The 13,532-nt window shown below is 39.8% G+C and overlaps 1 protein-coding gene across 1 annotated transcript in view; it reads left to right on the top strand.

Moving 5' to 3' along the window:
* The window catches only part of FAT4 (FAT atypical cadherin 4), a 178,600-nt gene extending 172,308 nt beyond the window's left edge, over positions 1-6,292 (top strand). The window contains exon 17 of the mRNA XM_055549364.1: positions 2,366-6,292. Within this exon, the coding sequence (XP_055405339.1) occupies positions 2,366-4,230 (1,865 nt within the window). The 3' untranslated portion in view covers positions 4,231-6,292. The remainder of the gene's footprint in view (positions 1-2,365) is intronic.
* The last annotated feature ends 7,240 nt before the right edge of the window (positions 6,293-13,532 follow it).

Here is a 13,532-nt window from a genome sequence, read left to right as displayed (position 1 = left end):
CATTTATTTATACATTCATTCATTTACTCATTCATTTGTGCATTCACACAACAGATATTTACAGAGCCCTGTAGGTACTTGGCGTGAACTACAATGGTGGACTCTTTCCATAGAATGCATGCTCCTGTAAGGAAGACACACATCAATCAAGTCGTTACACAAGGAAATATATTATTTTAACCTATGATAAATGATGTGAGGAAGAACATAGAATTCTAAGAGATTGCCAAAAAGGGAGAAAGGGAGACTTCTCTGGAAACTGACATGAAAATGAGGATGGGAGGGAATGAAAAATTAATTTATATTGATGAGAACAAAAGGGGAAAAATAGATTGTCAGGATCACAGAACCCACAACACTGAGGACTGATGTCACCAATAAAGATGAAGTTGGAGAACAACAGGTCTTCTAGAGCATGTGCAATCTTGATCTCATTCTTGGAACAGTAAGAAGTTAATCACAGGAGTATCAAAATAACTGAAAAATACCTGAAAAATTAATCATAGGAGTGTCAAAATGGGATATTCAGTGATATTAAAGATCTTTTGGGTTACACTCTGGAAAGTGCATGGGAGAAGGACAAGAGGGGACTTGCATAAATTAGCTGGAAGATACTGCAGTGATCTAGCCAATGTATTTTGTGAGGATTGACTATGTGGTGGCAGGAGATTTACAAGAAGGAGATAGGGAATAATATCAGGAATGAAAGTCAAATAAAATGTTAATGATTTTGATAAAATTCAGAGAGGTTTCTGACCTTCCAACTAGAAGAAGGGTAGTGCCACTATGAGAGAAAACTGCAGAATGGTACAAAAATAAGCAGATCTATGAGGAACATGAAGATTTTGGTTTGGGGTTCTTTGAGTTTGGAGCACCTTTGAGAAAGGCCTTTGGGTAGATGGGCTAGAAATCCAGAGTAGACCAGTTGGAGATACATCTTTAGGAATTACTAGTGTCAAGCAGCCGGAGAAGGCAATGGCACCCCACTCCAGTACTCTTGCCTGGAAAATCCCACAGATGGAGGAGCCTGGTGGGCTGTAGTCCATGGGGTCGCTAAGAGTCGGACACGACTGAGCGACCTCACTTTCACTTTTCACTTTCCTGCATTGGAGAAGGAAATGGCAACCCACTCCAGTGTTCTTGCCTGGAGAATCCCAGGGACGGGGGAGCCTGGTGGGCTGCCGTCTATGGGGTCGCACAGAGTCGGACATGACTGAAGCGACTTAGCAGCAGCAGCAGTGTCAAGCAGGTAACTGAAGTACTGGGCGTGGATGTGATAAGCAAATGTGAGGGTGTAGACTGAAAAGAAAGCTTAAGGCCTTACCTTGAGTAACTCGAAGAGTCAGTGGTTGTTTAGTAGAAAATGAGACAGAAAGGGGACTAATTCATAGAAAACCAGGAGAGTAGGAACAAAAGCAGATGTCCCAGGAGCTTATGGAAATGGGATGGATGTGCCACTAGGTTGGAATGATGCATCAAATAAAAGGAAAATTGACAAATGCATGACCGAGTAACGTAGTCAAAGCATGAAAGTTAAAGCGCACATCATGATTAGTTCTTACATATTTAACTTATTTTAGAATACGGTCGCTAATTCATTTGGATGTTGTAAGAAAATAAGCCAATGTAAATCACGCCCTTTTGTTAGTGGCAAGACATATTCTTGAACTCTGTGACTGGAGTATTAGCAGTATTAGCACACAAATATTTGTTTAATAAAGTCTTTCTCAAACATTTTTTTTTTTTTAAATCACCATCCCCTAAAGAGCTGTTTTAGACCTTGTTTCCGAATCCCTGCCATCACTACAGAATGAAACGTTAATGCTACAGGTATATTCTATATCTGCCCTTTGGAAGCCCACAAGCCATGGTGATGGCTAAGATTTTTCTTTTGTTCCTCAGGAACTTATGTTCAGCTCCTTGGGAGCAATATCACCTCCATTAAAACCGCAAGAGCTAATGATTGAAGTTATTGGCCTATTTTGGTTCTTTTAAAGTATTTTTAAATTAAAATTTATTTGTATGTAATTCTTTGTATATAAACTATAAAAATAAAATCAATAGATGACTGAATGAAAGGAGAGATAAATGAAAACTCAGCCTGTTCAAGCCCTTCCTAAATCTTCAGAAAGAGCAGGATCCCATCTATCTGTTCCACCTTTTGGTCATGGCAGTCTTACGCATCTTGCTAACTTACATCCTAACAGGCACAGATTTATTGCCTTACAACTGGAGGATGGCTGTGAGGTTGTGGTTTCTTAACTCTCATGATGTGATTGCAGAGCTTCCCTTTGCCAAATGAGTGGAGCCTTTTAAGCGTTTGGTTTTCCCTGAAACACCTTACAGCTCCTTCTTGGCCCTGCAGGGTTTGATGGCTGCATCGCTTCCATGCTGTACGGTGGAGAGAGTCTTCCTTTCAGTGGGAAACACAGCCTGGCCTCCATTTCTAAGACGGATCCCTCTGTGAAGATTGGCTGCCGCGGCCCGAACATCTGTGCCAGCAACCCGTGCTGGGGAGACCTGCTGTGCATCAACCAGTGGTACGCGTACAAGTGCGTGCCCCCCGGGGACTGCGCCTCCCACCCGTGCCAGAATGGGGGCAGCTGTGAGCCAGGCCTGCACTCCGGCTTCACCTGTAGCTGCCCAGAGTCACACACGGGGAGGACATGTGAGATGGTGGTGGCCTGTCTGGGCGTCTCCTGTCCTCTGGGGAGGGTGTGCAAGGCTGGAAGCCCCGGAGGCCACATCTGTGTCCTGAGTCCGGGGCCCGAGGAGATCTCCCTGCCCCTGTGGGCCGTGCCCGCCATCGTGGGCAGCTGTGCCACCGTCCTGGCCCTCCTGGTCTTGAGCCTGATCCTGTGTAATCAGTGCAGGGGCAAGAAGGCCAACAATCCCAAAGAGGAGAAGAAGCCGAAGGAGAAGAAGAAAAAGGGAAGTGAGAACGTTGCTTTCGATGACCCAGACAACATCCCTCCCTATGGGGAGGACATGACCGTGAGAAAACAGCCCGAAGGGAACCCGAAGCCAGACATCATTGAGAGGGAAAACCCGTATCTCATCTACGATGAGACTGATCTTCCCCACAACTCAGAAACCATCCCCAGTGCCCCTCTGGCTTCACCTGAGCAGGAAATAGAGCATTACGACATCGACAATGCCAGCAGCATCGCCCCTTCGGACGCCGACATCATTCAACACTACAAGCAGTTCCGCAGCCACACCCCGAAATTTTCCATCCAGAGGCATAGCCCCCTGGGCTTTGCCAGGCAGTCCCCCATGCCCTTGGGAGCCAGCAGCTTGACGTACCAGCCTTCCTACAGTCAAGGTCTGAGATCCGGTTCCCTTAGTCACTCGGCTTGCCCGACTCCCAACCCTCTGTCTCGACACAGTCCAGCCCCTTTCTCCAAGTCCTCCACTTTCTACAGGAACAGCCCGGCCAGGGAACTGCATCTCCCTATGAGGGATGGAAATACTTTGGAGATGCATGGTGATGCGTGCCAGCCTGGCATTTTCAACTATGCCACGAGGTTGGGAAGGAGAAGCAAGAGTCCTCAAGCCATGGCATCGCATGGCTCTAGACCAGGGAGTCGTCTGAAGCAGCCCACTGGGCAGATCCCTCTGGAATCTTCTCCACCAGTAGGGCTCTCCATTGAGGAGGTGGAGAGGCTCAACACGCCTCGCCCCAGAAACCCAAGTATCTGCAGTGCAGATCACGGGAGGTCTTCTTCAGAAGAGGACTGCAGAAGACCCCTGTCCAGAACGCGGAATCCAGCCGATGGCATCCCGGCTCCAGAATCTTCTTCTGATAGTGACTCGCACGAGTCTTTCACTTGCTCAGAAATGGAGTATGACAGGGAAAAGCCCATGGTATATACTTCCAGGATGCCCAAATTATCTCAAGTCAATGAATCAGATGCAGATGATGAAGATAATTACGGAGCCAGACTGAAGCCTAGAAGGTACCACGGCCGCAGGGCTGAGGGGGGACCTGTGGGCACACAGGCAGCAACGCAGGGGGTTGCTGACAACACACTGCCCTTGAAGCTTGGGCAGCAAGCAGGGAATTTCAACTGGGACAACCTTTTGAACTGGGGCCCTGGCTTCGGCCATTATGTAGATGTTTTTAAAGATTTGGCATCTCTTCCAGAAAAAGCAGCAGCTAATGAAGAAGGCAAAGGTGGGACAACTAAGCCAGCCCCCAAAGATGGGGAGGCAGAACAGTATGTGTGAACTCTGTGTACTGGCATTATAAAAATATAAAAAAACAAGAAACAGACCATGGTAAGGTTGCCCACTAGGGTGGGTCACGTTTGCAAAAGAGGCCAGTAGGGACTGGTTGTTGGAGGGAAAGTAAAAAATAATAACCACAATGCTGCTGAAACAGACTCAAAACAACTCTTTTAATTTAAATATGCTTGGTTAAATTTCTTTGCCTGCATGCATTGTATTTTGTAACTAGTTATGTGGCATGCAGCATTTGGAAAGTTTTTTTCCCTTATTTACCAGTGTTTGATTTGTGACTTTTGAAATGAATACTGTTGCTGAAATGAACTCATGCTTTCACCGTGGGGTATGTGTATTGTTTCCATTGTATTATTATTGTCATGTTTTGCATTGCAAGATCCTCGAGGTTTAACCCATCTTTGTAAAGTGTAGAAAGAGCCCTCCTATCCTTAAATGAAAGACTAAGTATTAACACTTTTCAGAACTATAGATTCTGTATTCAATGTTGCTCTGAAATGTCTGAATAATTGAATGTTTTTCATGACAGTGGGTACTAAAATTAAGTCATTTTGTTCAGCACTTTAGGACTTTATTTTTTACAAAGTTTTGTTAAAAATTCTGAAACGTTTTTGTAAACAGTTTTGGTCTTCAGACTTTCATCAGGCTTCCACTTGGAACAAAAGGATCGCATGTTGTCACCAGGACACTGCCGCTCTCCTGTAAGGAATGAGGTCCTAGCAGCACTTCTCAGAGACATTTTTTAAAGTTATTTATTGAAAAATATTCTATGCTTTTAAAATTTTAAAGAATTGACCTAAAGAAAGCCCATAATTGGACTTAGTTTTCAACCATTTAACATTTACCCCAAGTACCCAGTTTTTATAATTTATATAAAGTCAAATTTCAACATGTCTTACTTTCTGTCATTTTGTAGATCCTTTTTTTTTTTTTTAATACCATGTAAAAACTTTTCTTTTTTTACACCGAAGCTGTGTTTTTGATACTGATATTTTCCTATGCTGAATATTTTTCTTACTTTCAGGGAAGGTAAGAAAATACTTTTTTTACATTGTTACTTATGTAACATTCATATTTTTCACAGTTTGATATTTGTAACATACTGTATGCTTTCTACTTTTAAATGCCAACAATAGAATTAAAATATTTATTTAAAATACTTTGCATTCATAGAGTAATTTTAATTTTTCATTTTCCCAGACTCTTTCCATGCCCAATTGAGAAAAGTCTTCACTTGTCAATAGGGTATGGCACGTTGAATGATATATGGGCAACATCATTTTCTTTTTAAAAACATGAATATGGATGATTGCCAGAACAGATATTTTAAGGTTGCTTTAGTGCATTCCTACCTGTCAGAGTTCTTGGACTTCCCTAGAGCCTAATGAGTCTAGACTAAGTTGGGTCTTAGGAGACTGTCTTTGTTATGAACCTGGTTTAAGCATTCTGGCAATAAATGCTTGGAAGTTCCCAGTAGAGCATGTTCACTAAAGGCCAGCTTTCAACCAGGCTTATAATAATAGAAGAGGCAATGAATTAAAGCTAATTATGGAAAAATGTCTGGGTCTCATTTTCTCCAAGGATTCAACTCCAAATTTTCTATACCCAGTGGTGGTTAGGAAGAATGACAGTGAAAACTCTGCTTATGCATACCTGTCTTTAATTTATTGATCACTCTGCTGCATAAATTCTAAACAAATTTTACATGCTATCTTAGCCAAGACAAACCCCTATTTTCATATAGTCACCCAAGAGTGAAACAATCCAGGTGAAGAGACGAGCCTAGAACAAACCCACGGATGTATAAATAGCTGTATCTGAAATAACAGGACTTCTGCAAATTATGTCACAACCTCAGAACTTTTTGTAATTAAATACCTGTCCCATACCTAATATTTGCTGAGAATATTATTCTCTCCCACTGGCTGTCTCTTACTGAATAGAAATTTTAACAATCTGTAAAAGGTTTTAGTATATAAAATATGGACAAGCCTTTAGTAAATAAAATATTTTAATAATAACAGATTGAGATATGTACCAGAATTATTTTGTTATTTAATAATGTTGAGATGATTATTTTTGCTTCAGGTAGAAAATAAAATGTGAATATAACCTAAATTATAATATTCATATAACATGATTTTGGGACTGAGTGTAAGATGTTAATCTAATTTGGGGCAATTTTTTGTCACCTGGGATGAGCCAACATGTTTTAGTATTTCCCTATGAATTTTAGTATTATGAATTTATGCACCAAATATGGGAACATGTTGATTGTTTTGCATAACTCAAAACAGGATACATCTTTTTTTTCCAAGAAACTCTGAAGCATCTCAATGTCCTCAAGGATATAAACTCTATAATTGAGAACAGAGCTAAAAGTAAAATGATAAACATGATTATAGCTGAGAGTTAAGGGTGAGGAATCTTTTGCCAAGATTCTCTATTCTAATTCTCTAAGAATTCTTTGTGAGATAGAGAATTACTATTCCCTTGATTAATCAATCCCAGTCTCTGCGTAAAACAGGATTTTTATTGGAAAATTTCTAGTCTTTCATCCTTCTTTAAATGTTTTCCATTGAAGCAAGAACAATACTTACGCTGTATTACAAAACAAATCAGAAATGTATGGAATGAAATTTTGACTCAAATGAATACTTACTGAAATAATGAAGTGGCATAACATTATTCTAGTGAAATGGGATTGAAGACAAATTGACAGGGTAACATGCATGCATGCTAAGTTGCTTCAGTTATGTCTGACTCTTTGCAATCCCATGGACTGCAGCCCACCAGCCTCCTCTCTCCATGGGATTCTCCAGGCAAGAATACTAGAGTGGGTTGCCATGCCCTCTTCCAGAGGATCTTCCTGAGCCAGGGACTGAACTCGCGTCTCTTATTGTCTCCTGCTTTGGCAGGTAGGTTCTTTACCGCTAGTGCCACCTGGAAAGCCCTGTCAAGGTAACAGCCCTCACAAATTAATCGTTAGTGGTGACCTGCTTCACAATAAATCCACGCCTTCAGAATGTTAATCCAGCCCTGCAAGGGTACATTGGATTGCCTGGAATATAGTCACTCTCTGGGGCTCTTGCTGCATGTCTGTTGTAGAGAAAACATTGCTTTCTTTCAGGTGCAAACAGAAAATACCTCAGTGGGCTTGTTGCAAGGAAAGGCAGCTTGGGGTTACTCAGTCACAAGATCTGTAGGCTTAGACTGGTGACACTGTGCAGGACTCTAGTCACTCAGCTCTTAAGGAGGACATTGCTATTACTGTCAAGGCCATTTCTGAAATTCCCTAAGTTAGCTGATTTCATTGATCACTTGTTCAGATACGTTCAAGACATTTGAGGAAAACAGCATCAGAAGGGACTGGAACACAGTTTCTGCCTCCCATGTTGCTCTTAAAATCTTTACCCACATGAAGGATGATGAGATTAACTGACTTAAACTATTGAAAACTATGATCTTTATAAATATTTTATTTATAAGAAAAAACAAACTATATCACCCTGTGACTTTATTACTTCCAGAAAACCCATCTAAGAAATTACTATGTTCATGCAAATGCTTTTTTATTTACTTGAATTCAGCATTATGATAAAACTAATGTGTAAAATGTGAAAATGATTGCTAAATTTGGAATCAATAATTCAGCAATGCACTTTTCCTTTTTCCATTATTTTATGTCATAGATTCAATTTAAAAAGGACTAACATTCCAAGATGACTAAATTTACATTCCCCTTAGGAAAAATAAGCCTAGAAATGAAATGTCTTTTGGCATACATTTATTAGAGCTTTCAGTGTGAAATAAAATATTAAAGTCTATGATTAATCTAGTATGTATTCCTTAAAGATATTTTGGGTGTAATGTCACATCATTAGTAATTTATATGGTTACCACTACTGAGCCATCCAGCAGTTTTAATAGTTTATCAGTCCAAGAGTTATAGATCAGTATTATACATTAATTCAGTATTTTCGTTTATTATTAATAAGGCAAAAGGCACTAGTTTCTAATAAATTTTGGTGCTTACAATTTTCATGCATACAAATGAATATCAGTGATTCAATTCTAACATGACCTATGCATCTATGATAATAACTGCAAACAAATGTACTTTAGACCAAAGACCATGAAGTACAGCATTCTCTGTCAACAAAGAAATAGAGATATAAAGAAGTTCAATGTCCTGGGTGAATCCATTTAATCACAAACAATATTAAGTTTTCTCCACATGTCAGGCAGTCTTCTAGATCATGGGGTGAAACAAGAAAGAAACTAGACAAAGAACATAATGATGGAACATAACGTTTTATTAGATGGAGCTAGAAACCCATCAATAAATGACAAATACAGCAATCATTATGTAGCATCATGTCTAGAGGAGATAAATGCTTGCATGCCAACTAAAGCAGCATAAGGGCTAGATGTTGACATGGGAGTGTGCATGCTATTTCATTTTACTTGGCCCTGCTGTGAGGCTTGTGGAATCTTAGTTCCCTGACCAGGGATCGAACCCCAGGCCCTCAGCAGTTAAAGCGTGGAGTCTTAACCACTGGACCACCAAGGGATTCTGGCATGCTATTTTAAATGGGTTGGTCAGGGAGGGCCTTTCTCGGGAGGTTACATTTGAGCAGAGGGCTCAATGAAGCAGAAAAACAAGCTACGGACACGTGTGGGTGATGCTGCTGCAGGCAGAGGCAGTGGTATGGGGAATCCCCCAGTAGGAGATCATTCCATGTTCAAGGAACAGCCAGAGAGTCACTGAGGCCAGACCATTGTCAACACATCAACAAAGACTGCACCACAGAAACCTTCGGGTCGAATGGATGTGAGGGTAAAGAGTAAGAATGATAATTCAGAACAGGCCCAGAGACAGAATGGTTGGTGAAGCAAGGCTTCATTTGTGTATATTCTATTGCCAAATAAGTGCATCTCTAAATGCAAAGCAAGCCCTGCGAATGTGGGTATGTGCTCACCCTGCATTGACATCTAAGATGCAAAAGACAAAAGGAGAGATGTTTTTAATTGAGATGAATGTCTGTGCTAACACTGATTGATTCATCCGATCCTCCATGACCAATCCAAACCGGTAGGCGTATTAATAGGAAGCATATACAATAGTAAAGTAACCTATTTCTTTCCTGCTGAGTCATTGATATATCTGAAGTATGTTATATTTACTGATTAGAAGGCTGTATTAGTTTTAATTTTAAAAATTGACTTCTATTTTTACAAAGGGAATAATTTATGAGGAAAATATTTCAAGTGGGAGGAGATAGATTTATATCGGTGGGAAATAATGGCAAACGAGATACCTGTAAGACAAGACAATAAATCTATGCCTAAATTTTAGGCAACTAAAGCTTGTCCAAATATCTTACAATGAGTCTTTGATCATACTGAGTGCAGTTAACCTCCATCTTCACATTATTAATAAACTTTTTTTTCAAAGTTTGTTAGAATTTCAATAAGGATCCAAGTTGAATGTAGTGAACCAGGATTAAGATATAAAGATGTACTCTTGGCATTTACCAGAAAAACTCTTGGAAGTTTTTTTTATGTACATATAACATATGTACAATGTACACATATTATACTCATAATTATGTTAGAATTCACATAGACAATTGTGACAAATGTGTGACTGGCATCATACAGGTAACTTAAGGACTCTTCGTATCTCTTAAAAGAATATGCCGAACGGATGGACAGATTCGTCAAATCCTCATATGTCATGTGATATATTCAAGGTAGAAATACTTGTGAGAGAATCTCCATATCTGAAGATATATAATGAAAATGAAAAAACCCGCAGAATATTTAAAACCACACTGTATTAAGGGACACAATTTCCATGTGATCCATTTGGATACTTACAATTTTATTAGTTTATGAATCATGTTGCCCGAGTCCCAAATCAGTTTGCAAAGTACAAAGTGCAGTCATCATGGTCTTCTGGCAGAAAGTTGGAATCTTAATCTGTGTACCATTCTAGCCCAAATAAAATAACCACCAATGTACAAAGTTCTTTGGCAATGTCAATGAGTTCCCTGTTTCAAATTGAAACCATATTGTGTGTGGTACAGATGTTGATCAAAATAAGGCTCTGTTTTGCCACAGCCGTCTGCTCACTGAAGTCATCCTTTCCTTACTCTATTTGCAGTCTTAGACGAGAATGCTATGGAGAGCAGAGCTATTAGTGCTTGATTTCAATGTTGAAAAGTAAGACACCTAGGGAAATATCCCTTTGAAAGTGAAAGTGATGTTGCTCAGTCGTGTCCGACTCTTTGTGGACCCATGGACTGTAGCTTACCAGGGTCCTCAGTCCAAGGGATTTTCTAGGCAAGAATACTGGAGTGGGTTGCCATTTCCTTCTCCAGGGGATCTTCCTGGCCCAGGGATCAAACCCGGGTCTCTGGCATTGTAGGCAGACGCTTTACCGTCTGAGCTAGCAGGGAGATATCCCTTTAGGAAACAGTATAAGACAATAAGTACAGCATAGCCTACTCCAAAAAATGTGTTAATTCTTTTAGAGCTATGAATCTGAAGATGTCATGTACTGAATCTGGGGTAATGCTCATCACAAAGTCAGAAGATAAGATGGACTCTCTATGGAACATGGCTTTGGATAAACAGAGAATGAAAAAATGGCTGCCCTCTTTGGCTTTGGGAGAACTGTCATGAAGCTTGATTTGATGATCTCTACTAACAGGAAACCATTCATGTCTTTAGCGTATTTCTTCCAACTGATGCAAAAGGCTTATGATTGCACATGCTGCACACACTGATAACTGGATCTGGAGAGTGAATCAAAACCAGGATCATTTTTTTTTTCTTTTAAGTTTTATAGATAGCAATTATAGAATAGTGTTTCATGCAAGAGAGTGGTTTGGACTGTCAGTATTATAAGACAGGAAAAGTACGTTCCCATTTAAAGTTGTCTTAATTTATGCAGCTTCAGATCAAGAACAGAATGAGTCCAAAAAATGTTCAAGAAATTTTGAAGTGGCAAAGTCAATTATCCATAATTTATAAGCAGCTTTTTATCCAAATTAAAGCACAGTTCTTGGCCACTCTGCATTTAATGGGCCCTTCTAAATAGATATTTGTGGGTCATCAAATTAAAGTATAACTTCTCCCTATAAATTAGTCAGTAAGTGGGTCTTAGTAATGCATATTTTCAAAAATTTGTTCAGTATTGTATGCCAAGCGCTGGGAAGAAATTGGTGAATAACGATGACTTTTGCCTTCAAGAGGCTTGAGATTTTTTGGTGACTCTACTCTCCTTTCCCAAAATACTTTAAAATTTGCATAGTTCTGTTTTCAAAGTATTATTTCAATATTTCCAAAACCATTTCTGTTTGTACTCAGGTGTGCTTTACATACTTTTTTTTGGACAATTGATATCGTCGATAACCTTCTAGGGACTTCCCTGTCGGTCCAGTGATTAAGACTTTTGCCCTCCAATTAGGGTACACAGGTTAGAGATCCCTAGTCAGGGAACGAAGATCCCAGACAGCCTCCCAGCCAAAACAAGCAACAAAATAAACAGAACTAAAACAGAAACAATACTGTAACATATTCAATAAAGAGTTTACAAATGATCCATATCAAAAAAAAATCATAAAATTGTTTTAAAAATAACCTAAGAGTTTATGGCAAATAAGGCTGAAGTATAATTTGGGTAAAATGACTGAATAATAACCTCTGATAAGTTGTCTAGCTATCTCAAACTTCCATTTGCCTTCCAATTCCAATGCTTTTAATTTTTCATTTTAATTTCTCTGGACCATATTCAAATTGTCATACGATCCATTTTTGGCTGTATTCTGTGGAAAGGAAACATTCAAAACTGTGAAGAAAAAAAGAATAACCAAATGGTTCATGGTGTTTTTTTTTTTCTGACATTTTTGATTTTACAACCATATATTTTTTCTAATTATTCTTAAGAAACTGAATAAAATACCTCTATGTGTCTTTGTTTTATCTGTAAATTTCCTCTGGAGTATTCAATATAATTTTAAATTATATTTACATTTTAAAACTTTCATTTTAGCAAATTGCATATCTCCTAAAAGGTATTGCATGAAATAACTTGCAAAAATATTTTTATAGGGTCATTCATCATCATGTTGCTGCTGCTGCTGCTGCTGCTGCTAAGTCGCTTCAGTCGTGTCTGACTCTGTGAGACCGCATAGACGGCAGCCCACTGGGCTCCCCCTTCCCTGGGGTTCTCCAGGCAAGAACACTGGAGTGTTCTTCTCCAATGCATGGAAGTGAAAAGTGAAAGTGAAGTCACTCAGTCGTGTCCGATTCTTCGTGACCCCATGGACTGCAGCCTACCAGGCTTCTCTATCCATGGGATTTTCCAGGCAAGGGTACTGAGTGGGGTGCCATTGCCTTTTCTGTCATCATCATGAGATAACTTGAAAAACAGAATCTAATGTTGTCAGAGATAAATAATATCATCAGCATTAATATCATAAAACAAAAAATATATCATTATACACTGAATTACACTCTGAATGCATTTTAGATAACCCGTTGCTGCATTTTTATAGTATTAGTCAGAAAACTTCATTTTACTTTATAATCCTATCAACATCAGTTACACTTCATTTAATAAGTACTAGTAAAGGCCACGGAGAAGGCAATGGCACCCCACTCCAGTACTCTTGCCTGGAAAATCCCATTGACGGAGGAGCCTGGTAGGCTGCAGTCCATGGGGTTGCTAAGAGTCGGACACGACTGAGCGACTTCACTCTCACTTTTCCCTTTCATGCATTGGAGAAGGAAATGGCAACCCACTCCAGTGTTCTTGCCTGGAGAGTCCCATGGACGGGGGAGCCTGGTGGGCTGCCGTCTATGGGGTCGCAGAGAGTAGGACACGACTGAAGTGACTTAGCAGCAGCAGCAGCAGCAGTAAAGGCCAATGGAGAAGGCAATGGCACCCCACTCCAGTACTCTTGCCTGGAGAGTCCCATGGACGGAGGAGCCTTGTGGGCTGCAGTCCATGGGGTCACAAAGAGTCAGACATGACTGAGCAACTTTACTTTCACTGAAGTGACTTAGCACAGAACAAAGGCCGATAACAAAATAAAATATATGTTGTAATAGTTTAACGTTAGTACTCTGTAACAAAGACAACATGCAGAATAATGAATGGGGCAACCTGATGAAAAAAAAAATTGTCTAAAGTATCAAACATTGAAAAATGTTTTGAAGTGTTTAAAATAATGGCTTTCATAATGTGCTCTGCGTGCATGCTGAGTCACTTTAGTCAT

This window comes from Bubalus kerabau, chromosome 16 (assembly GCF_029407905.1).
Source record: "Bubalus kerabau isolate K-KA32 ecotype Philippines breed swamp buffalo chromosome 16, PCC_UOA_SB_1v2, whole genome shotgun sequence".
Taxonomy (NCBI): Eukaryota; Metazoa; Chordata; class Mammalia; order Artiodactyla; family Bovidae; genus Bubalus; species Bubalus kerabau.
Note: the sequence above shows the minus strand (reverse complement) of the source record. Positions and strands in the feature narration are given on the sequence as shown.